Below are 26,313 nucleotides of genomic sequence, written 5' to 3' on the forward strand. Positions count from 1 at the left end.
CACTGTGGACACAGAGCCAGCTAGCCTCTCACTTGGCTAAACGATGGAACATCTTAACACGCACTTGCACAACCCCATGTCATTATGTGAGTTTATCCTTGTTTGTTAAAATGACTCATCTCAGTCTCAGCTCTCAAATAAAAGGAAAAATGAGGTGGCCAAAAAGGAGAAGGGAAGAGTGGTGAAACACTTGCATTCCTTTTGTTGGAATGTACACAACCATTTTTCTTCTGCCTTTCACTTGTTGTACTGTGGTTCCCAAGGAAAAACAAAGTTAAGTGCCAGCTTGCTTTATTAGGGAAGGCAGATGGTTTTATTTCTGTCTTTGAAGGAAGCTTTTAGTGAAGTGGGCGAAAAGTCAGGAGCAGTTAAAGCTACTCTGCTCCTCAGAGGAGGAAAAGTCCTAGATTTTGTTATCTCACTTTGCATTGGTCAGCAGCAGGACTGAGGCAATGCAGTGAATTGCGTGGCTTCTCTGCGGAGGGCGTAGGGATGAATGAGAACATTTCTTCTGGTTTAGGAGTTTCAGCTGGGTTCAAAACTGCTACTGTGAGTCTGGAACTGTTCTGCTCTCCTCTAAATACTTGTTAACGTGTCAAACAGGCAAAGTTCTGCTTGTGCACCATTTGGGTTTTACAGTAGTTTCCAGTTTTCCATGATCCGGCAAATTGAGGAACTTTGGGTTTGTCTGAAGTCATAAACAAGTTCAAAGCATAAAGTTTTGACCCAGGGTCTCATCTTTCTGGGGCATTGTTTGTTTCAGGCAGCACAGTGATGGAGTGTTGGAATGGGCTGTGAAATAGAGATTAATTTTGTCTTTATGTAGATCAGGTGTGTTAGTCTCTTAATTCTGGTAGCTTCCTGTGAAATGCTGTAGTTACCAGTGAAAAGAAGCTCCTGCACACATTGATTTGATTTTTTTTGTTCTAATTGAAAACTAATTGCATAGGTGATTTATCCTTTCTTATCATGATCAAAGCAGCTTCTATAGCTCTGATAAAATTGACAAACCTAACATTGAAGCATGGAAGAACTGCTCGAGTGAGAAATGCTGCATATGTGGGAACAGAAGAGAAATTTTCCTTTAATCAAGATTAGAAAAAAGATTAATGAATGAAACTCCTTTGCTTATTTAGCAATAAAATCTACAGCATTCTGCAGGCTTGTGCCAAATGTGTTTCTTCTCATCCTTAGGATAAGAAACCTATGATTTTTTTTCTTCTTTCTTTAAAAGGTTCTCTGCTTAGATGCCTGAGGTCATGGTCTTGATTTTCTTTCAGACCCAAACTGTAAACTAGAAGACAAGACAGAAGATGGAGAAGTGTTAGACTGTAAGAAAAGGCCGGATGAAGGGGAGGAGTTGGAAGAAGAAGCTGTGCACAGCTGTGACAGCTGCCTCCAGGTGTTTGAGTCACTGAGTGATATCACAGAACACAAGATTAATCAATGTCAACTGACAGGTAAACAATACTTCTCACTTTATGGCTTCTTCCATTATTCTGTTTCTGATTCCTGTTTTCTGCTTCTGATCTCCCTCTTCTTTTCTCAGCTGTTCTACTCTTGCATTTGAATGCTTAGAGGTGAGACCTTAATAAATATGTTCTAGGACAGTGTTATACTGTAAATAAGGCACTATAAATTTCCTTCATACTGAAGGGTGTACGGATAATTACTGCATTGTCACTGTATTTAAAGTGTGCTTTAGCTGTCTGTGTGCCTGGTTCGTACTGTCTTCTTTAACTTTCCATGTTTGCTTATATGAATATTTTCCTCAGTCACCTGTGAACACAAGAGGGTTTGTAAATGAGGTTTAAGTCCAGTTACATAACAGATGAATTTACAGAGCGCTGTGTTGTAGGTCTGGGCTGGATATTGCTTTAGTTTACTATGATAAATACAAATGTCTCTAAATGACTGTTCATTAATCAGTAACTGAAAGTTACTATCAAACAAACTGATAGAATGAAAATGAAATCCTAGTCTTAGTCATGGAGCAAAAGTGAGTGCTGATCAAATACAGCTGAGCTGAATAGAGTTGAGTGAATGAACCCGTAGCTGAGCTGAATTCCCCTCTGAAATGACTGTATACAGCCCTCTCATGTAGACATCATGTGAAGTTTGCTGAAGTAGTTTTGCTTTTTAGATTTAGTAGCTCTTTCAATGATACATGCTGTAAGTTCAAGTAGATCAACAGAAGAATGTTCACAACAGAAGGATGCATTTTTTTATTAGATGAAACTTTAGTTTTGCCCTCTACAGTGTAAAATGTATTTCTTGTGAAATACTATTATGATAAAAACTTTTCATTATTAGAACACTGTAAATAAGGAAAGACATGCTTCCCATTTGGGAATGCTTTAAGAGAGTGTGTGCATGCTCATGTTTGGAGAACTTTCTAGGTTATTTTGGTTCCAGTAGATCCATAGGGCTGGGTCATGGGAGGATGACTTAAAGTGGCAGCGCTGCTCTTTAGGGTGAAGTACAAGAAGGTGATCAGAAGACGAATAAGTGGGCAGGAGCTGACGGGAGGAGAAGTGTGTACTTTTGTTAGTATAGTTCTTTGCCTTTTCTTGCTTTTAAAATAACTTCAGATACAGTCAGCTTAATTATGCTCTAATCGCTTCTACAAACTTCTGGAATGCATTTCTCTACATTGCTGGTGGTTTCAGTCAGTATGGATGTTCTCCTTGGACTTTAAAATACTCTTGACGTTTTCATATCCTTTTGTTAATACCTTTATTCTTTCTTTTGCTCTGTTTTGAAAAATGGGTGGTTTCAGCTTGTCTCTTCTTTCCCTCTGAGGAGGCCTTCCCATTGCCCCCTGTCCACCATTCAGATCGCACTTATTCATCCCTGTGTTTTTCACTTTGATGTGATATATCAGTTTCTCCTTTCAAGTTAGTTAGTTACTGCTCTTCCTATATACCAAAAATTGGATTCCTTCTTCTAATTGGGTTCTCTGCTTTAATTCTGCAATCAGAATTCTGTGACAAGTCCTTGCACAGTTGAACTGGGAAACTGAAGAAAAAACGGGGAGAAGGAGAACAATATGTAGGAAGAAGTCTGGAATGCTGGTCCTGAAAACATCCATTCTTGCTCAGAATTGCAGTGTTAAATGAGAGTGAAAACAAGAACACTAGATTAGTCACTTTGGGGTGAACATGTAAAGGCAGGAAAATATGTATGGTATCAAAGAATGGTGGATTGAAAATTAATCTAGAAGAAAATTAAGTCCCTATAAATATAGTTGCCTCTCTTTTAAGTAAACTTGTGTTAGTGAATGAGTAGAGATCAGATTATTGGAAAGCTGATGAAGGAATAAAAGCCTGAACTGTGGATGCTTCTGGGATACCAAGTTGACAAAAAGCCAATTTTTCTCAGTTTCCAAAAATAAATACTCAACATACACCTTTAAGTAGAGAGAAATGTTTGCATGGAATGGCCAAAGCTGACGTTTCCATCTTTCTCCAGCAAAAAAATATTAAACAGGTGGCTAATGACATGAGTTCAGTCCAGGATCTGAAATTGCATGTATGACCTAATAATAAGAATTACATTTATAATAAATTTCATCCTTTTAGGTAGTTATTTGTTTGTTTTTAGTTAATCAGTGACAAACAGTTGCCAGACAAGCAGCTTACCTTTTTCTTCTGAAGCACAGTAAATATTTGACAAAATAAAGCATGCTTCTAGAATTTTAGGCAAGCTGTTTAGATTTTGACTTTCTCTTGGACTTCACTGGCCTTTGGGTGCCGTGCTCAGATGAAAAGCTTTTGAAAAAAGTGCCACCGTGAAAGGGGTTGTACATCCTTTTCTCATCACAGTCTTTCTGAAGCAAGAGGATGTTACATTATTGCTCTGGTTCTCTCCCTTTGGAGGATGCCCTATGAAACTAGCAGAAACTCTGAGCTATTTTTCAGTTGCTAATTTCTAAAGAAAGTCAAAAGGTTTACTAAAATTGCCTGTGTCATATGTGGAAGAGGGCAGATTGCATCATCTGTCCTGAGGTATGATCTTTGCATTGTGGACCTCGTCTCAGAGACTGAAGAGTCACCTAGACTGTTTAGAAAGTTTCCTCTTTATTTAAAAATGCCAGGGCTGTCAGCCTCCTAAGTTTGTAGAGCTTCAGACTTCAAATATGAGCTTTGAGTTTTCAAATGGCTGAGCAAGAAGCTATGGCTTCTCTAGATCTTGCTGAGCTTTGGAGGTACTCTCTGAGATGCTTAGGGAGCTACTCTGTATGCAAGAAGTTGTGAATTGTGCTTACTGACATAGTTGCAGAGTCATTTTCCGCTCAGATATACTAGGAAGAGCAACAATGAAATTGGTGGAACGTGCAAGAGGGCATAGCAATGACTTAAGGCACCTCTTAGAAAATCCCTGGAATATGAAATGTGAGAGCTGAGTGTCAGAGTGTCTTGGTTGACTCTAATTCTCCCAGCCTGCTACCATGCTTGAGAATGGAGCTTTCCATTGTAGATTCTCAAATTGATACTGGGGCTTCTAATTTTGCGTGTTCTTCTGAAGCATTAACGCTTCAGGAGGAGGAGTGATATTGCTCTGCTGAATCTTCATTCCACTCTCAACCAAAGACAGAAATGGGGAGAAGGGAACTGGTTAGCTGGATTATTAAACAGCTGTCCCAGTCTACCAAAGTGTCAGTCACCGTCACTTATTCAGGGCATAGTGGAAGATGAGAGATACTTTACAGCCCAGTGAGATTTGGCTCTCAGAATCTTGAACGGCTGTCCTCTTGCAGATTTTTTCAAGGGAGAAGAAAAAAAGTTCCCCCCAACTTTTTCCTTCCTGTAATCTGCTATTTGAATTAAACTCATGTTCTTTTTCTAGAGGAGGGCATAGCTGATCTTTTATTCTAATGTGTGTGCTATTGATGTTTTCAATTTGGGTCTGATCCAATATCTATTGAAGTCAATGAAAAGGTTCCAATTGACTGCAGTGGGGGATGGAACAAGCCCTTTGTGAGCTATTTAATAGTATTTTTTGCTATCTGAAATTCTTGCACTGAAGCTTTCTGAAAAGGTGATGATTTATTTATGTTAATTGCTGACAAATTCTGTGATGTTTGTGAAATACAAATAATGGATAAAGGGGAGGAAGTTTTAAAAAAAAATTTCTTCGCAGTAGTTATTATAGTCACTGGCAGATAAGATGCTGTACTATATTAATTTAGTCATTACAAAGGATTGGCAATAAAAATATGGTTTTAATAGTGTTTCTCTCTGAAGTTAATGCTTTTCTCACTCTATCCTTCCTGCAGTATTTCCATTTAATAACTCATGAATGACTTGCACATTGTCATCCTCTAAATTGTGTACATAAGTAAAGGACTCAGTATGATTATGAATCTTCTGTCCTTCCAGTATAAGACAATTTGGATCCCACTGTAGGAGTGTAAGTGCAGGATCAAATCTGGTGCACTGCCAATAAACCTTCAGCTTCACTTCTCTCTTAACTCTTGGAGAGAAGCTGGACAAAAAAATAACCTTTTGCATTTCTGGTATATATGCTGTTATGAGGCACAATTTGTCAGACACTTGCCCTAATGTTTTTCTTCACTTACAATCTCTTTCCTCTGCACAATGCTTTGTGCTGTTTGTTTCACCTTTCCATCGAAACCCTGGGAGCTGTACTCTAGGATGTCTTCCCTGTGTAGGTGAGAACTGCCTTTCCTCTGGCTTTTGTGTGTCCAAAGGCATTCATTGTTGTTGAGCTTGGTTCTCTTGATAATCCTGTAGGCTGCTTTGGAATCAGAAGTCGTAATAAGAGCAATATTAGAAAAAAGAATATCCTATGGTGCTGCCTTGCACTCAATCAGTTACGCACTGAATATGCCAAGCTAGTTGGCTGACTTGTTGAATAGCTTAACAGTGATGGAAGTGTTGGAATGCAGCAGATAGCTATCTTGAATGTTAGTAAACCTAGTGCACATTATGTAACTTCCATACTAGCCTGCTGGTATCACAAGCTGTAAAACTTGTTTGAAAGCAGGCTACTGAATTGTATGCAGCCCTAGTTTCAATACTAAGGGTGTTCTGAAGGAAAAGACATAAGCTATTTTTCCATTGGGGATGTTTATTTTACCTTTAGCTGACAGATCTAGTTTTATGTTTTGTGTATAGCTTAATACTAGAGGTTTGGCAGGTTGAGTAAGTATGTCAGGTAGAGTTGAGTCATTCATGTTATTGCCTACCTTGTTTCTGATGCTGAAATCGTTACTTGTTACTGCTGTGAATCCCATGCCAATGAGGAGATGTAGTTCTGCTCTCCTAGCTTGCTCAGAGGGTCCCCTCATGTATCATCTGAAAATATTCCCAGCAGATATATTGGCTACCTGTTATTCTGGGTGCTGCTTTCCATCAGCATTGGAGTATCACTAGTATAACTTCTAGCTGAGTATTTCTGTGTTTCTGATTGTGATCATAATTAACTTTTATGGGCGCAGTCCTCTCACATGGTCGATAAGCAAATCATTGCCTTCTTGTATGTGTAAAAACAAGAGGTTGTGCTTCCTAACAACTTTACAGAAAGCATGCATGACAAGTATCATGGGCTTACCAAACAGGAGGTAATAGAGATTCCTCTATAATGGTTTCATCCTCCTCCATCTTTTCTCATCTTCTCAGTGCTCAGGGATCTTCCATCTTTCTGAATGAGTTAGTAGTGCCAGGACCATCTCCTTCACTTGAAAACTTTCTGAGGAATTTTGTCCCTAAGGATGTATGTTGTATACAGTGAGAGACTACAAGATAAATCTTGAGAGCATTTGATGTTGTCATGGTTTGATATCCTACCTAGAGCTGTTCTTGCTGGTAACAAGTACTGTTCACTGGTTTTCATTTGTCACCATTTTTATGGTGAAAAGATATGTGGCCAGGGTCCTCTATCATTTCTGCGGGGGAAAAAAAAGAAAAATCTGAGCTTGATAAAAGTGCTTCTGAAAACGAGAACCCTAAGAAGTTATATCTATGATGCACCAAAAGCATATTCATCAGCCTCAGTGCAGCCAGTGGCACACTGCCAAGCACTGTTTGCCAAGTACAGTTACTTCAGTTGAGAGTCACCCTGTTTCTCTTGAGAATTCCTGCACCAAGGACTGCATATGGATTTTACATTAAACGGTTATTGAATGAAAGATAAACAGTGCTTGGACTGAGGACTTGAGCTTAAGGCCTCTCTTTTTCCCTAGAGGATTTCCCAGTTGCTGTTCTACGGAGACATACTTCTACTTTTCCATTTGCTTTAGGTCAACAGACTTCAGACTTCTTTTCTGCAAAATGACATTCTGTTTGACTGAGAGTGGAAAACAGACCCTCTCCTCCAGTTTTCCATCCTCAGCCAACACACACAGTTCAACACACTTCTTTGAGTTTGTAAATGGTGGACTTGCATCCTTTCAGAATTAAGTGATCTAGGACTGCAACTCCAAATTTTTGATATTTGGGGAAGACGGGGAATAAAGTAATAACTACCTTTTCTGCCTCTAAAGATCATGATATCAAACTCAGCAGTGAGCAATTGTGTAGCTGTTCTGTGAAGCAGCCTTCTGTGAGACTGGTCTTCCAAACATGCCTATTGGAGTAATCTATTATTGGACTCCTGTGCGTTACAAAATAGCCATGGCTAATATCATGGGGAATCTGCTTCATAGAACTTTATATGCATAACTGTATGCTCCTTGGGAGGATAGATGGAGGTCTTGATAATTGCACTCATAGGTGTTCATATCAAAATTGAGTAAACATTTTGTAGGTATGTTTGTATTGCTCAAATGTGAGGGGAACTTCGGTGCTCTGGACCTCAAATCTGTGACAGTAGGCTGCATAGCCTTCTTGTTGTTCTTCAAAACCCCTGTGCTTACCTTGTGAGACAGTAGATCCATGATGAATGGCCAGCATGGGTAGTGAGACATAAACTCCTCCCTCATTTGCTCAGAACCCATTAATCTCTGCTCTTGAAACCGTTAATAAGTCATAAAACCAATAGATTTTCACCTCCGGAGTATTTTAAAAGCAGCATGGCGTACTTCCTGACTTGTCTGTCAGTGACCCCTTGTAAATGAAGGCAACCAATGTCTATATTGTGAAATTGATACTTTTGACTTGGGGAACCCCTGTAATAAACCTGTTGATAAGTACTGATTGTAACTCCTGTTCTATTTGGAAGCAGGAAAGGAAGAAAGCGATGGTGCCTTCCAGTGAGCTATCAATGCTTCTTTTGCATCTTTCACTCACCGTTTTCTCCTAACTTCTGTTTCCTGTTTTCCTCTTACGTTAGCCTGATTTTTTCCCCTTCCTAAAAAAGGCAATTAATCCATGGCTTCAAGGATAGGGGGGCTGGCATATTTGTTCTGTATCCACATGGGCTTCACAGGTGTGACCATGTGAGCGTGCATGAGAGCAGCAAATTCTTTTCCTAGCTCTGATGTCCCTAACCAGCTAGAAATCAGGGGGACTGGCCCAGTACCATGGACAGAGACAGCTTCTCCTATGCCAAGGCATCGAAGTGAGCAGCTTCGATTGCTGAGCCAGAGAGGTGGTGCTCTACTCAGGGAAGGGAATTCATATAGGCATCCCCAAAGCTGTAGTTACTGGATCTGGTTCATGATACAACTGTCTCTCAGCTGTATTTTGCATGTAAATAGTCTAGCAGCATATTTGGTGCTATTAGGGTTCATCTTGCAACAATCCAGACCTTATTAAGTGAATGAAACATGGCAGCAGAGATTGCCAAGGTGCTGTTAAATGCATCAAAATAATCATTTCTGGCCAGACTATAAATCCAATCATCCTGGGACTTGGACATCATGCAGTTGAACCATGCTTTTGTATACTTCTGTTCAAAGCTTCTTAGAAAGTACTCTTTTGCTGAGGGTAAGGAATGAATATTGAGGACAACAGTACTTGGTTCTGTGGGTCCAAAGAGTCCACATGCCTGTCAGTCAGACTGTTTTTAGCATGAACTTAAAAGAGATTTAGGTAACAATTTATTTTACTTAAGTGTTTTCTTCCCAAGTCCTGCTTAGTGATAGGACTTATGGTTGTAGTCCTAAGCTCTGCCATAGGACATGACTATGTAGTACTTTTTGACTTAGGGCAATGAGACCATGAATTAGATGTACTTGACATGCCATTGTGGCTGATTGTAAAAGCATTAGGTCACTGTCAGGGGAGGGCTATAATAGCATTGCAAATAATTCCTCTACTGGCTTTGATATTTCTTAGTTATCAGGCTAGCTCTGCACAATTGCCCCTGTCTCCAAGTACTGGCTTGCCCGGCTCCGAAGCTTTTTCAGACTTAACTCAAATGTCTCCCTGGTACTCTGTTGAAAATCTGCCCTAGCTAGATATAGGACTTCACTTTATTACACTGACAGTCTGTTGCTGCATTTATTTATAACCGCTGCTGGGTGTTCTAAAGGTCAAGCCATTTCCTCACAGAGTGTTTCCAAGTGGGCAGTGCAGGCTATCTCTCTGTGTTACCATTTGGCTACTATACCTTTCCCATTGAATATTAACCTTGATCTCCCATTGCTCGAATGACACTTCCTCCTGTTGGAGAAGAGGGTCCAATTTCTGAGATCTGCCAGGTGATGACATAAGGTAATCCACTGACCTTTATCAAGCACTTGTGTGGAGGACGTAACTGCCAGAGCTTAATCCAGTTTTGTTAGAGCAGTGCTATAATCACTATTTGATCTACGCATCTGAAATTCCTAATTCTCATTGTCCAAGGAAGACAGTTGCCTGCAGGGGAGGGGGATGGGGTAGGGAGAGTCATCAACACTGGCACATATGTGAAGAAGGAAAAACAGTCATTACTTACCCTATGATAACTATGCTGCTTCCAATTACTGCTGTAATCAATATGGATCCTGTGGCCAAGCTTGTCTTGCTTTTCACTGTCCTTAGTAATACAGATTTAGAATTGTAAAGCTGATGCTGATACAGGGTCATAGCTACCCTGGCCTTTATTCAGTACAATGGGAATTCACATGTGCGATTCTAATAGACGCACTATTAAAAATAAAATAATGATCACGTCTTGCATTCGTGCACATATATACACCTACAGTCCATGTTCACTACAACATTTCAGAGAATCAGTTTGTGTAAATACTTGCTCTTTATTACATGCTTCTATTTTACTGGAATGTTTATAATATATTGTTAACGTATTACAAAATGTGTCTTGTTGCCATGACAAAACTTGTCTTTTTAAACAGTGAATTTCTTCCACCTTCTAAAATCATTTTCTTGAAATACTTGCTGTTTTTATTATTGGTGCTTGCTTTAATTACCATTTAGGAATGAACGGAATGGGAGGTACAACGGATTATCATTACTTATATATGCAGCAGTTAAATTCATAGCTTGAAAGCCAAATGTAACAAAATGCCCCACAGCTCTTTTACACTTTGTTTAATACAGCTGTAGAAGAGCCTTAATTCATGTTTATACAATCAGTTATAGAGTATTAAGGCTTCTGAGTGATATGGTGGTTCACTAACACATAACCTCTATGGGCTCAGTTTATCCTTCCAAGCGTCATCTGAGGGGTGTAAGAACAAAACAAAACAACAACACAAAGCCTCTCTCGATGGAAAAGAGAATTGCAGGAGGAGAAAGGTCCTCAAAGACACTCCATTCCCTGTGTGGCTTTTGCCTAATAACCTGTCTAAGGTGATTGTAAAACCTCTGCTGCTTCCATAAAATGACTTTTTTAGAAGGGATAATGTTAAGACAAATAAAGAGTGTGTATTAGTACATCCAAGATGTTCCGAGATGTACCTTGTGCTTTTTGAGAAAGACACCTACTATATCAAGTACTCCATTGTGAAAATCCACTGTGATGTTCAGATAGAAATTTAGCCCTAGCAGTGTGCAGTATTTCCAGAAAACACTGGAACCTGCAGTTCCTTTTATGAAAGCTCTTCTGTTTTGTTTCATTTTTTTTGCAAGGCACCAGATACACCATTAATCTCAGAAAGTCATCCAAAATGACTGATAGTTGAGACAAACTCTTTCTTAATGTGAACCCTTAATATTCCTAATTTTATATCCCTATACCTCTACTAAGAGGTCATAGTCCTTAGCTGGGGATATCATTTGGGAATGCTGTAGTGTAACTGAAATCTATGACCTCTTAATAAGCACCAGGAGAAAGAGATGGGGATCATTCTACAACATGCCCTGGGGGTGTTTTCCCTTCAAGAAGGCAAGCTGAAACTGTTCAACTTTTTTCTTTCTTTCAGTTTTTTACCTTCAGGGGGAAATTGATCGATTTGGAGATGATTATTCCATAATCTCTGAATTTTTCTTCTTCTACACTGCAATGGGAACTCCTTGAAGTTTAAAGGCGTTGTGTCTCCTGTGTGCACTATGGAGTGAAGCCAAGGAGTTTATGGGGACAGCGGTTCTTTTAGCACAGTTAGAGCAATAGTAGGCAAGTTTTGAACTGAAATACCAGGAGAGTGTGGACAGAAAATGGTAAATTTTTAGTTAAATTTGGTTGACTAAGTGTCATCACTTATCTCAATGGATGCTTCATTTGGGATTTATTTTGGGGTAAGAAGCATGGGATTTTCCTAGAAATGTGGTTATATAGAAGACATGTTGGAACTGAGATTCCTCACAGTAAATTGAGGGAAACTAGGAAGGTTGAACTAGCAGTCAACTTCTAAAAAACTTGAACACGTCAAGGAGTATTTGATACTGATTAAATAATAATCTGAAATGCTGGAAAAGTGATCTATGAATTTTGGATTAAATTTATTCTTTAATATAGTTTATTAAAATTATGTTAAGTTTGTACACATACAAATAAAGTGATTTAATATTTTTGTCTGCAATATTTATGAATCACATGAAATACAGTAAATTATTTTGCCTGTGTATAAACAAGAATAGAATGTTTTTGGAACAGGGAATGAATTGCAGTGCTGCAGAATGTCTTTAGAAATAAAACTGTGTATAGGGTGGTGTCACGGACTGGCACTTCATCGATATGTGTAATATATGGAAGTTCATTTTAAATTTCATAAGAATACCTGCCACTGCTTACTGCCTCCCTAACCATGACCAGAAGTGGTGTCTCGCGTTTGTTTTAGTGCTGCATCCCAGCAGGAAGCGCAGCCTAATGACTGAGGAAGGTTGGGTGACTCATGCAGGGGAGGCTGGAGAGGGGTCAAGTTTTCCAAGTACTTTACAAATCTACCAGCTGTAAAAGTGATGGATAGGGAAATGAAACGGCAGTTGCTGATTTACCTTTCTCTGACAAACGTAGGCTTCAGCATGTGAGTGCATAACAGATAAATTTTTCTGTTAACACATAAATGAACATTAATATTTTTTTCATATGTATGCATTTATTTCTCATTGCTATTATCTGATTTCAGTATGTGGTTAGAAGTGATGCTTGGATTTTTGCAAAAATCTAATGTGTATGATCTTTCCTGTACAATCAGTTTCTAAGCAACACATCCTTTGTCCTGAACTATTTTAATATGTCAATAACCATAGGTTTCTGTATTACTCTAATTATTCTTCTCAACTGCATTTCAAATACTTTGAACGGTTTTAATGTTTGCTTTTGTTACGATGTTATGACTAGAATATTTTGCAGGACAATCTTTCCTAAGAATCTGTGTAGCCTGAGTGGAGAATGTTTTTCAATTTAAGTCCATCAGTCGCTGGTTTTAATCTTTGCTTCACCAAGACCAATGGAAATGTCATTGTTATGTTCATTGAGGGCAGGATTTCTACTAGTGAGTTCAAATACTCTTTGGATTGTGTGATTGCTCTCAGGATTTTTCTCTGTGGCACTCAGATCTCTGCCTTTCCAACACTCTTTTCAAAATACTCAGTACTTAACAAACGTACTTCCAAATAGCGTTTCCAAAAAAGCCGACAGTCAGTGGTATTAACCCTGTAGTTACAAGTGCTTTCCCATGGTTCATTAGTCTGAAAGCAGTAAAGCTTCCCTTGTCTGCCGTGATGAGAGCTTTCAAAAGCAGAGGCTGAGGAAATGAAGAATGAGGTTTATCTCATTAAAAGTAGATACTGCCACTTCTGTGACCTTCTCCACCTGTCATTGTCTTTGATTTTTCTCTTGTTATTTGGTATGCTTATTCTTGCTGCTGAGGCTCTACTTTTTTTCTCCTGTTATCTTTATACTTTCCATGCTCTTACTGAGTGTTTCTGGAGGTGTGCTTTTATTTCCATCCTATTTTCAGCTATCAGCAGGTCAGGTATCCCTGCAGTTCTCCCTTTGGCTGAGGAGGGTGGAGATGATTTTCTCCAGTGCTGCAGTATCCCACTGTGTCTCTCCTTCTTGTCTGTTCTCCCTCTTTTTTCACTCTTCATTTTTCCACTGTTTGTTCCCTTTTTGCCTCTAAGATCTTCAGAATAGTGCTACTATTCCCATTGGGTACTTGAGTAGGAGCAGCAGACTGCAAAACCCATTCAGTATACTTAGTTTCATTCTGCAGCCTCTGCTGGACTAGCTTTATATTGCTTTTTGTAGGACCCAAAAACTAGATGCTGTACGCTCAGATCTGCAGCCCACCTTGTTATTTGTGCAGTCATTCATTCATTATGGTGGTCTCTTTCTCAATTTGCTCACTTTTTAACCATTTTTATTAACATTCCGACTTCTGTCTAATGCTTCCTATACCATAGTGGATAGCACTGAAAGTATCGCATAATGTTCCCAAACTGTGGGAACATTTGTCCTTCAAAGCATGTTTGGTAAGCTACACAACTTGTATTTTTTGTCAAATAATAGGCATATTTGACCCTGATTTATTGCTGAGGATAAGTTTGCTTATGTTGAGTTGGCTTCATGAGAAGCTATTGACTTTTCTGTTGCATTTCAGTTATTGGTATGTGCCAAAAGTGCTTAAAATTACTTGTGTAGTTCTCCTCTATGGGTGTGGAAATCGGCCCAGTACAATTTAAAGACTGAGTTTTACCTGTTGCAAAATTCATAGGCGTCAGTACAAAATCAAAGAAAAATTCTCTCTGCTGTAAGTTCCACAGATCTTTTCATAGAATATTTTTGAAACTACTCCTTAGTTAGTGGATCTGATGATGTGAGTGTGGTGAAAGGGGATACCAGATGTAACTGGTTAATAAATAATTGTTTAGTATGTCAGTATTGTTTTTCACATGTGGGACAAGCTTTACATTTGATATGCCTTAAGAACTGTACAATACCTCTCAGCCTCTCTCTCTATGCTGTGAATCTTTTTTACAACTATTTATCTACAGTACCATGATACGTCGCCAACACTGCAGAAGATAGCAGCTAAGACTCATGAGACATAGTAGGGGGAGACAGGAAGCTCTGGCCAAGAATAATGTGGCAAACCTCCTGCTCTTGTGAAAAATGTCACCGGATCTCTGCTGCCCACAAAAAGCAGATTGTACTTCAGTTTCTTAAGGCATAATGAGTGGACTGTTTTATGCATGCATTGCCAAAAAATGGCCAGTGCTTTGTTTTTCAGGTGAGTCATATACGTGGGAGCTGCATGTTTCAGAATGGTACCGCTCTCCTTTGTCACTCCTTCATTTTGGACGCAAATGTCAGCGTGGTCACTTCTATAAGATGTGGGGAGGCTGGCTGTGGTGTCCTAGCTATTGGTAAAGAAACTGCTCCCACATGCAAGGGCTTTAAGTCCCACACCATTCTGAATCATGGAGTCGAGGAGGCGGTTCAGGGTAGTGTTTAACCCTAATCCTGGCCCTCCCTTTTCTCCTTACCTCTGTTCTCTGGGAGCTCTAGCACAATATTTTGACTTGTGAGCCCAGAGAGTTGACTGTGTGGCAGTCACTTAAGGTAATTATGGGCTTACTTATACATTTTACTGTCAAATTACGTAATTTTCGATAGAGGGCATAATGTATGCTTTCTAATACACACTCTTTGAGGCTTGGGGGTTCTGCCTCCTTTTAGATAGCTTAGAAGTCAAACCACGTGTTCTTACAGACCTCAGTACAATTGCCATGAAACGTGTATAGAATTCCTCCCTTTCCTTCCGTAACGTTCTAGGCTGTATTAATGAAGAATGCTCTGTGGAAGAAAAGGTTTATCTGAGATGTTTTACTGTAATATGTGGAATGTGTTTACTAAACTGTGGAAGCTATTAGGGGTACAGGAAATGTTGCGTGTTTTGGTAGTCAGTATGCTCTTAGTGAATTGAGACATGGAATAATCATTCTTCCATCAGCCAAGTGTAGTAAATGTGGTTTGCAAACCGAGTATTATTTGCATTATAGGCTTGCTGGTTACGAGGCATATATTTTTATCAGGACTATGCATGTCCTTCTGAGGAGGGGAAATGGGCAGAAGAGAGAAAGTCGTCTTTTAGAAATGAAAAAAACATTAATTATTTTGCTATTGACTAAAATTAAATTTTGATTAATATTGCAATTGCATTTGTTGATGACTGGAACTTAAGAAATGCTACTTTGAGTGTAAAATTCATTCTTAACATTTCTCATACTCTTATGGAATTGACTTCTTTCTGAATGGGAAAGAGGCATGTTTTACATGCTGGATAAAAGGGTCTTCATTCTTACCACTTCTCAATAAGTAGTTAAATCAGATTGGAAGAAGAATCGTTTTAAGTTAGTTTTGCAGTTTAGCTTTAGGGACATATCTCCTGTACATGACTTTTTAGTTCTTTTTTTGTCTAATGGTATAAAGGCATTGCATGTTTAAGATCCAGTATGATGTACGTTTCAAATTAAAGCATGATTTGCAATTAACATTTTTGCTAGCATTTCATCTGTGAGAAATGTTAGTGGTCTTCATTACTTTTTGTCAAGAAATGTTCCATCAACTCCCAGGTCCAAAAAATGTCTCTTTTTGTACAGGAATAGCTATTGTGCACTGGTGAAGTGTTTCTAAAATAGCGTGTAATGTTATATTATCATTTAAGTAGAGACTGTAGCATTCTCCTTTTCCAGACCTTACAAGCATAATCAGGCATGCAGTATTTTACAAAACGCTAAGACTGTCTGGACAAAATGCTTTCAGGATCTCACAGTTCGATCTCTGCTTTTATTCTCTTTTTAATGCAGACCTGGCTCAATATAAGTAGTTCACTTGAAGTTCATGCAGTGACTGGATTTATCATTCAAAGATGAGTAGCTAAGTAAAGTTACCTCACCTTAAAGTTTGCAGCTCCAAAAGTGATCTCATAAAATGTGTCCTCATATGTTCTTTGGCTCTTTCTATGAGCTAAAGCAGGAAGAAAGTGAGAATCAGATTCCTTCTTTCCAAACTAAGGCACGCTATGTAGTCTGTTTTCCCCCTTGATATTTAAAGTTGAACCCATTCATTCAGCCTACTTGTTAAATATTCTAAGTCTTATCTTTCTAAACTTTTGTCTTCTTTCTTCACTTTTCATTTAGTTCTTAAGTTTCTTACCTTTCTTCCTTTCTGTTTATTGTTTCCTGACACCCTGGAAGAATCTTGTCCTGATAAAAAGGGAAATGTTTCTATTTGATTGCTGATAAGCAAATTAATGCAAGAGTTTGCTCCTTTAAGAAGCAAATAAGTTTAAAGTCCACTGACTTCTTCTACTGTTAATCCATGAGTGGATGTTAAGCTATTTAAAATGATTGATAAAAAGCCAGCCTACATGAAAGCAGATTCACAGAGTGCACAGTTGAATGTGGAAGGGACCAGGCAATAGTAGATGAATTAGACAAATTGCTATCCCTTTTTGTAAGTAATCACTTACAGTCAGAATCTTCTGGCTCATGCAGATAATGAGGAACTTCAGTGTTTTCATTCAAAGACGCACAGTTCTTTTCTTTTACATTTTTTTTTTTTCTTCTTAATAATTGGGAACTTTATTTCTACTTTGCACTCGCTGGTGAGGAAATACCGAATGTGGCTCTCTTAAATCCTTCCTGTCTGGGGTTTAACTCCCAGTGCAACTCTAGCTTTTTGCCTCACAGCCTTTGATGTGTTTATTCTCACACTACCTCAGTAAAGTTGGGGAGATCTAAGGGTGCTTAAAACTTAAATTAAAAAAAACAACAACTTAATCACTTAAGATGACATATAGGTGCTCACATCCAAAGCTGTGACCCTGAAAAGCTTTGCTGAGCTCTTACCTCCTCAAAAAGATGCTCTTCTGGCACACTTAATGGTCTCTTGTTTCATCTTGAGCATAGAAGTTTTTTTTTCTCTAAGCTGTGGATAATATGGAAAGTAGTCCCACACTGAAAACCAGTAAACTTCAGTGAAGATTTTAACTTAGCAGGTAAAGGCGTAAAAGTAAGCAATTTCACAGAATATTAATCTTTTCCACATTGCCTCTTTTTTTTTTTTTTTTTTTTTAAACCATTCCAATACTTGTTCCAGTCTGTCAGTGAAAGAATCTTTTGCCTATCAGTGAAATGATACACTAAGAAACTGTTATTCGGGAATACTCCGCTTTCAAATTTGAGAGGCTTGAAGATGGGCAGGCTATTTCAAAAGGAAATGTAACACGTGCAAAGGTGGATACTAATAATGTTACTTTTCTTGTTCAGGTGGTTCTTAAATAGTATCACAAGGTTCTAGTGCAGGAAATGCAGTTTCATGGAGTCCAGTGCAGGAAACTCCTCTGGAGGGGAGTGAGGAATGGAGGATGTGAAGATAACATTCTTTTGTTCTGTGGTGTTCAGTGACGTTGAAGTGGTGTATTCACTGCTCTGTGAAGATCTCAGTTTTTCTCTTTGGCTTAGATAGGAAATGGTATGGATAAATGACATTCCAGGGATGAAATTACTGGTAGAATGCAGAACTCCTAATTTAATTGAAATTTTAAGCCAGCTTTTTTCTGTACACTACTTATGTCAGTTAATACTGTTACAGAGAAGTAAGACATGGTGTGTGCACATACTACCAGTAACTTCCACAACAGATTTCTGTATAGCTGTAATTGTATTCAGAAGTGAATATTTTATTTGAGATCTCAAATACTGATCTTAGTAACTCAAAGCAGAAGATAAGTTTTTAATGATTTGAGCATGGCATCTGTTACTCTAGCTGATTTGTGTACCTGTATTTCATATAAATTTATATAGATGATTTGAAAATGGGTGTGCATCAATGTATAGCCAACATTTGATTTACTGACCATAATTGCTACTCTTTTAAATGATGTTTTTCCATTGCTAGATGATCAGATGGCTGGAGCACCTCTCATATGAGAAAAGATTGAGGGAATTGGACTTGTTTAGCTTGGAGAAGAGAAGGCTTTGTGGAGACCTCCTTGTGGCCTTCTAACATTTGAAAGGAGTGTATAAATATGAGAGGGAACGGCTGTTTATGAGTGTGGGTAGTGATAGGATAAGGCAGAATGGTTTTAAACTGAGACAGGGGAGGTTTAGGTTAGATATCAGCAGGAAGTTTTCCACACAGAGGGTGGTGATGCACTGGAACAGGTTGCCCAAGGAGGTTGTGGATGCCCCATCCCTGGAGGCATTCAAGGCCAGGCTGGATGTGGCTCTGGGCAGCCTGGTCTGCTGGTTGGTGACCCTGCATGTAGCAGGGGGTTGAAACTGGATGATCTTTGTGGTCCTTTTCAACCCAGACCATTCTATGATTCTGTGATTACTTTCCAATCTAAGAAATTTTGTACGTGTGTAAAATCAATCAAAAATAAAATCAAAGGCTATTAAATCATGTAAGCAAGGTGTAGTGGAGAATGTGTTTGCTAAAATCCTTAATTGCTGAATGAATATCTTAGTAACTGAAAGCATGTGGAGGTGTCCAAGCCCCTTGTCACTTTGCACCGAAAGTTAACAGTCCTCTGTTCATATATTTGCACCGTCAATCAGTTTAATTTATGAAACTTAGAAGAGTTTAATATTTCATGAATACATGTGACCAGACAAAACAGTGAACGAGATTGTATCTGTGTGCTTTTAAAGAATAGTGAAAGCAGAATTAGCATCCAAGTTGAGGTAATAAAATTGTAAATTTCTACATAATCACCTCAAAATACTCCACAAAAATAAACCTTTTCTCAAAAAGTAGAAGTTAGGTGTTACTGTGGTAGTCTTCTTCAGCCTTTTATTTGCTGTTACTTATTGATGTTTGCAATAATAAGTGATGAAGTAAATACCTAAGGAAAGGGCCATGTGTTCATCATAGTAACCAGATAAATTTAGGACTCTAAGCTAAATGTGCAAGTCTGCTGAAATGAAGGGAGGCTGTACCCCAGTGGATTGTGAACACTGAGCCCCCTGTAATGTTAGCATAACCCAGAATTTTCCATCATGGTCTGCAAATCAGAAGGGAAAAGGGAGATGAATAAGAAAGGTATATCACATAGAACAGGGTAGATTTCAGCACAAAAATCCTTGCAGTAGTGAGCAGTAACTGTGTTAAGTCTGTATCCTGTGGTACGACATAGGGTTGTATTAACTTGTGAGCAAACAAACTCTTTCTCAGGATGCTGCTTCTGTTCCTGGGCTGGCAAGATCCCCAGTAACTTGAGTGTTTTTTCACTTGCTTTAATGCACAGTGCGGATGCGCCAAGTATTTGATTTGCAAAGGACAGAAATGTGCTGGTTTTTCACTTAGTTGTTGATGTTGTATGTTGTCTGGATAGCATGACAGTCCTTTCATAGATTCAACTCTTTGAAATATGAATTTCTGTAGTTTCACATCTGTGTCCTCTGAACTTGACAGGTGACTGAATCCAGAAGACAGGCTTTTTTTTAGTCACTGCAGATGGAGGTGTTGTTAACTCGGAATGTGTTGCTCAGACCGTTGGATTTGTTTGTTCACTGTTGGCCTTTTCTGTAGGTTAGAAAAGTGTACAGGCAGCTTTCTGAACAAGGGAATGGAATTCAGTCTGTTAGCACAATCACATACTCATTACAGTGTTTCATTTTATATTCCATTTTTCCTTGTTAATTTGATCCTGTCAGTAGTTAAAACCAGGTAATTTGATCCAGAAATGATGTGAATCATCTATGGAGAATTGAAGCGTACGGAAATTTAACATGAAAGAGAGACCTGTCTTGCACCTGTTTTTCTGCACCAGTATACAGTGACCCTAGAGAAGTTAAACAAGGAATTTTCTTTTGAAAGAGAAGGCAGAATTTCTGCATGATATTAAGGAGAAAAGAGCCTCGGGGAGGATCTTTCAATCACTCTGAGCTGACAAAATGCTCCAGAGCAGCACAGTCCACTTTTTCTGTCACGATGAAGAATGAAGACACAGTTCAAGGGTGTGCTATTAGTATCACCAACCCAAACTTCAAGCGTGTGTGTGATGGAGAGGACCCTGCTGTAGACAGCTAGCTCAGCTTCTCATTTGTAGTAACTTGAGAATAGTAACAGGCCTTTTCTTGAGATCTTGTGAAAGATTATGCTCAGAAAATTCTTGAGGAAATTTGAATCATTGAATCATTATTTTAAAACTTGAGCATACTGACTACTTTTTAAATATAGGAAACAAAAACAAAGGAGAATAACCTGATGAATAGGCACTTCTGCCACCTTTATTAGCACCCTGTGCCTCGCTCAACTGGTGTTCTTAGTTACCTGGACTACTATCTGACTTGTGCCTTGAGGACATCTATGGTGCTCGTGAGACAAGACTTTATGGAGCAGACTCACACAGTACTCTGCTTCAGAAAAGAAGTGATTGCTGGCCATAAGAAATCAAAAGGGAGCATTACATTACTTCCCACTGCAAATGTGATCTGGACCAACAAGCTGTAACCTGCACTGACAAGAAAATTAACTTTGCCACTGTATTTTAAGGGAGAAAAGAATTTTTTGGTAAGGTGTAAGGCAATTCCTCTCTGTAACTGTGGGTGATTTCCATATCATCAGTGATAGAGTGAGTGGGAAACTACAGAATGGTTCTAGTCAGCTACTTTTTGTTGCATGTTTGTAATTGATCAAACGGGTGTTTTGTCAATATGAATACAGAATGAACAAAGGAGATGGTCTCCTGCATAGTTCTCAGTGAAGCAGATAATCTTGGTTCACCGAGCATTATATAAAAATGAAACACTTTTGATATCGTGGTGTGATGAATGCTTGATTTTGACTGCACGTGGGGAACATGCTCCCTCCTCCTTCAGCCACACCGCTGAGTATGACACCTACAGCTTTCGTGACTGAAGAGACTGAGCAATACATCGTAAGGGAGGAAGACTTGGAGGAACCTCAAGGTAGGCATTTGTAGTCTGTCATGACAAAAAGCCTTGTGCGAGAACAAATTTTTTTCCCAGTTTATAAAACTATGTCTGCCAGGGTTTGTAAAAGTGGGAGCAGTAATTAGGATCAGTATGTAAATGCCATTTAAACTCTCCACAGTTATCCTATGTCTCAAACATATGATGTGTGACTCCCATCTACAAGAAGGGTCATAAGGAGGATCTGGGAAACTACTGGCCCATCAGCCTAAAGGTGACAGGGAAGGTTATGGAGCTGATCATCTTGAGTGAGATTACATGGCATGTGTGAGACAACCAGGGGATCAGGCCCAGTCACCATGGGTTTGTGAAAGGCAGATCCTGCTTGACCAACTTCATCTCTTACGATCAAGTGACCTGCCTGATGGATGAGGGAAAGGCTGTTGACATAGTCTACCTAGACTTCAACAAAGCCTTTGATGCTGTCTCCCACAGTATGCTTCTAGAGAGGCTGGCAGCCCGTGGCTCGGACAGGTACACTCTGCTGGGTGAAGAACCAGCTGGGGGGCTGGGCCCAGAGAGTGGTGGTGAATGGCGTTATATCCAGCTGGCGATCGGTTGTGAGTGATGTTTCCCAGAGGTTGGTATTGGAGACTGTCCTGTTCAGTAATGTTGATGACCTGGACAAGGGGGTTCAATGCACCCTCAGTAAGTTTAAGGTGACATCAAGAATGGAGGAAGTGTTGATCTGCCTGGGGGTAGGAAGGCCTGGCAGTTCGATCTGGACAGGCTGGATAGCTGGGTTGAGGCCAGTTGGATAAAGTTCAACAAGAAAAGTGCCAGGCCCTGTACTTTGGCCACAACAACCCCAGACATCATTACAGTCTAGGAGCGGAGTGGCTGGAAGACTGTGCAGAAGTAAATTGGCCCAGGTGGCCAAGAAAGCCAGCAGTATTGTGGCTTGTGTCAGAAATAGTGTTGCCAGCAGGAGCAAGGAAGGGATAGTTCCTTAGCACTGGTGAGGCTCCTCCTTTATTACTATTCTCAGTTTTGGCTATAAGACATTAAGGCCCTAGATTGTGTCCAGAGAAGGACAATGAAACTTTGAAGGGCCTGGAGCACTGAGGGAGCTGGGATTGCTCATTATGGAGGAGGATCAGGAAAGACCTCATAGCTCTCTACAACTCCCTGAAAGGAGGTTGTGAACGAAGTGAGGATGGCCTCTTCTCCCACATAAGTAACAACAGGACTAGAGGGAATGGTCTCAAGCTACACCAAGGGAGATTCACATTGGATGTTAGGAAAAATTTCTTCTTTGAAAGTGTGATCAGGCACTGGAACAGGCTGCCCAGGTAGGTGGAGGAGCTACCACCCCTGGAGCTATTCAAGAAACATCTGGATGTTGTACTAAGGGACGTGATTTAGAAATATTGGTGGTAGGTGGAGGGTTGAGCTGGATAATCTTGGAGGTCTTTTCCAACCTTGGTGATTCTGTGATTCTATATGTAGGTTGCTCTGAAAGTAATGTCTCCTATTTATTTCCTTGGAAACTACAACAGATAAGAATAGCACAATAGCACTACTTTATAGAGCCAATTCTCTGTTACAAAACGCTATTTTTTCAGCAAAGTCACCAGCATTAACCAGTTTGTGTGGATGAGCAGATTAAGATATTCTTCATTTTGTAGTGTGACAGCTGTGTATGCCTGTCCAGAACGTGGCTTGTCTTTTGCTGAAACGCACCACCCACCACCTCACTGGACACACCACTGCTCACATCCACTGTTTGGTCTCTATAAACTTTTACTAAGTGTCTATGAATGTTGATGAGAGTAATTTTTTCCTCAAGGAGGAGCTCTGTTTCTCACCTTTGCTTCATATATACTTCCACATCAGACATCATTTTGTCAGACAGTGCCTCTGCTGCCATCTCTCATACAGCAACAAAATGTAATGGCATACTGGCAGAAAGGTTTGACTTATATTGCCCTAACACCAATACCCACATTTGATGTCATGGGCCAGCATCATGAAATATGAGGCATTACTTTCAGAGAAGGTCTTATATATTTCATAGTTTTCTTCCTTTTTTCCTTTTGTCCTCTAGCACATCTTAGCCGGTGCAACCCACACCAAACTGGCTTTCCAGCGTCAAATCTAAACTGTGACGAAATACAAGAAATGGAATTTATGCAATTGCAGACTTTACAGAGGATACCTGCCAGCTTTTCAGAAGCTGACCAGAATAGCACTCTTTGAGCAGACCACCTCAAGAAATATGTCTTCTGTCATAGCCCCCAGCTTAGGTAAAACTAGTGGATAAGAACAGCAGAGCAAGCTAAGGCTGAAAAGAATATGAGAGTAAAAGTAGATGACGCAACACAGAGCAGCGATGGTCCTTCTCTAAAACTGTATTCATTAATTAGACTTCTGCATCTGCAATCAGCTGAAATTTTGAAGTGTCTGTAGTAATTAAATTCTGTAGGAGATTACAGAAGTAATCTGTACTTCAGTCTATACATCAAGTCATCGTAGCATCTGATGTTGCGTCATAGAATCATAGCATGGTTTGGGTTTGAAGGGCCTTCAAGGGTCACCTAGTTCCAACCCTCACCCCTTGCCTTGGGCAGAGTTACTAACTCTGATGATGCTGTGTTAGAATCATAGAAAGGTGTGGGTTGGAAGGGACTTCAAAGTCCCTTCCAGTTCCAACCCCCCGCCATAGGCAGAGTTCCCAACCTCTTGATTAAGCTCTAGATCAGGTTGCCAGGCCCTATCTAGTATGGCCTTGAATGCCTCCAGAGACAACATCCACAACCTCTCTGAGCAACTTATTCCAGCACCTTGGCACCCTCTGAAAAACTTCCCCCTCACATCCAATCTAAATATCCTCTCCTTTAGTTTGAAACCATTTCTCATTCTCCCATCACCATCTGTCCATGTAAAATGTTGATTTCCCTCCTGTTTATAATCTCCCTTTAGAGGCTGTTTGGCCATTATTTTTTCCTAGATAGCCAGAAATACAAAAGCCCAGTGGGATCACAGCCCACCACCACAGAATTCAGGTGTATTTGCCCATTTAGAAGAGTCAGCATAGTCTTTCTTGTGCCTCTGGGAACTAAATTTGACTTATTGCCAGTACTCTGGGCTGTGCTGAATGGCTCGTCTTCCCCTGAATCTTGGTCCTGGAAAAGCACGCATAAATCATTTAGTGTTACGGACAGAAGTCAGAATAGTGGTGAATCTGCTGGCCATTTCTTCATATATGCAGTGGCCAGGAAGGATGATGTCAGGAAACTGCTTGGTACCCCACAAGAAAGCACTCCTGGGTGAACAAGCAGTAGTCATCTTAGAAGGAAAACAATAGTTGGAGTCACTGTGTGACTCTATACATTATTTCCTCTGTGCCCATGGGACCGCAGATGAGTCAGCAACAGTTCATGGTTTGTAGTAACAAAAGTAGCTGACAATTGTAACAAAATCAGTATGGATGCTTGGTTCTCATCCAGAGCCAGCGGGAGGTTCTCAACCAACAAAGCCAATGCAGTCTAGTCTATCAGGACATCTGTTGCTTATGAGGGGAGCGATGTAAACAAAGAACAGCCCTTTCTTGTTTTATCTGCTCATTAACAATGTGGTGCCTTGTGAACAATAAACATACAGCGTGTGTTAGTTACTGGCTTTGGTGCTGATTATGCTGTTGTCAGATAGGAAGTCTCTTGTTTTAAGATACTTACCTTGTTGTTGGGATACAGGACAGGAGAGGGCCTGCACCACTGTGGTGACCAGCTATTCTAGGGTATGGTATCACTAGTGTCTAGTTTTCACACTCCATCAACAGCGTAATGTTGGAGTACCTCACTCACAGTGAAGTCTCTACTGAAAGAGAGGAGCCACGACTATACTGGGCCACAGGGAGACAGCAGATGATGCTGAGACTTCACCAAAGTGTCCTTGTTGGGAGCAAGGTATTTTTAAAATAAAAGATAAAAGCTCATTTGCTATACTGCAGAGGAAAATTCTCTCCAACCTGACGGGAAAATTCCTTTCCTGAACTTATTAGGTGATTGATTCAACACTCTGGGTATGGGGGTAAACACTGCCAGCAGGCATCCAGGCTGAGAGGAGAATGTCCCTCCCACACTTTGTGCTAATTGTGACCAATCTCCATTATTCTTTAAGAAGATGAGAAAAAAGCTTCGCAAGTCAAATTAGTCAAGCCAAGAAAAAGAAGAAATGTTTCTTGGTTCTAGTAGTTACTCCCTGAATTATTGAAAAGAATGGAGAGACAAACAAGAATTTTCAAGCCCCGTTTTGACTGTTGTGCCCAAGCACAAGAATAATTCATATACTTTGCATCATCCCTCTCTCATCCAAATGAATTCCAACTAGTTGAGTGGAGTGTCTCAACTAGTTGAGTTGAATGTCTCTCTCAGACATTGCCTGAGAGAGAGATTGTGTTACGCGTTTATGGGAGCTGGGTCCAAATTGCCCCAGGCTTCCAGTGTCATGTGGGACTTACCATTTCACCAAATTCCTTTGAAAAATTCATAGGTTGTAAACAAAAACATAGGTTGTTGTTCCCTTTTGCTTACCATTTGGTGTCTTGGTTTTGCTGTGGTTTACATAGTGATTTGAAAGCAAACAGCACCAAAATCTTCAGAGTTAAATGTTAACCTTCAGTGATTGTGTAGAAGTCCCTTTGACCTCGGGAAGACTTCTGCTCATGCAAGAGTAGAGAGTACAGCCTTGTGTCTTGCAGCCCTCGGGCGGTAGTTAGAATTTGTTCTAATTAATGGAGTCTCTAGTAGGAATTATTCTGCGTTTCCCAAATACGTAACCCATGAGTTCTTCTGTTGGTTTGTTCTTCTGTTTTAATAGGAGTTTCAGACATTTCCTCTAGGCTTTCGGAGGAGAAGTCATATCGAGTGTATTATTCAGTATTTTAGGCTGCGCTCATCATTGCCTTCTTTGTAATCAAAGCACCTTTTTTGTTATTGTGTATATTCATAAACTACAGACAGCATGCAGTACGTAGATTTGGCTGCTTTTCCGTAGTCGCTCAGAAAATCGTAAGCAAAATTGCTTTTCATTTTGCCTGACAGCCAGTTTTAATTTTACTCATCATTTTATC

At 39.7% G+C, this 26,313-nt stretch overlaps 1 protein-coding gene across 9 annotated transcripts in view; it reads left to right on the forward strand.

Annotated features, from left to right (window-relative positions):
- Positions 1 to 26,313, forward strand: part of ZNF521 (zinc finger protein 521) — a 231,554-nt gene that overhangs the window by 23,062 nt on the left and 182,179 nt on the right. For all 9 annotated transcript variants that reach the window (XM_048938682.1, XM_048938674.1, XM_048938677.1 and 6 more), the window contains one exon: positions 1,281 to 1,460. Coding sequence is in view for 8 of the 9 variants with exons in the window: in XM_048938674.1 (XP_048794631.1) it covers positions 1,281 to 1,460 (180 nt within the window). In the remaining variant the exon portion in view is untranslated. The remainder of the gene's footprint in view (positions 1 to 1,280; positions 1,461 to 26,313) is intronic.

This window comes from Lagopus muta, chromosome 3 (assembly GCF_023343835.1).
Source record: "Lagopus muta isolate bLagMut1 chromosome 3, bLagMut1 primary, whole genome shotgun sequence".
In the NCBI taxonomy this organism is placed as follows: Eukaryota; Metazoa; Chordata; class Aves; order Galliformes; family Phasianidae; genus Lagopus; species Lagopus muta.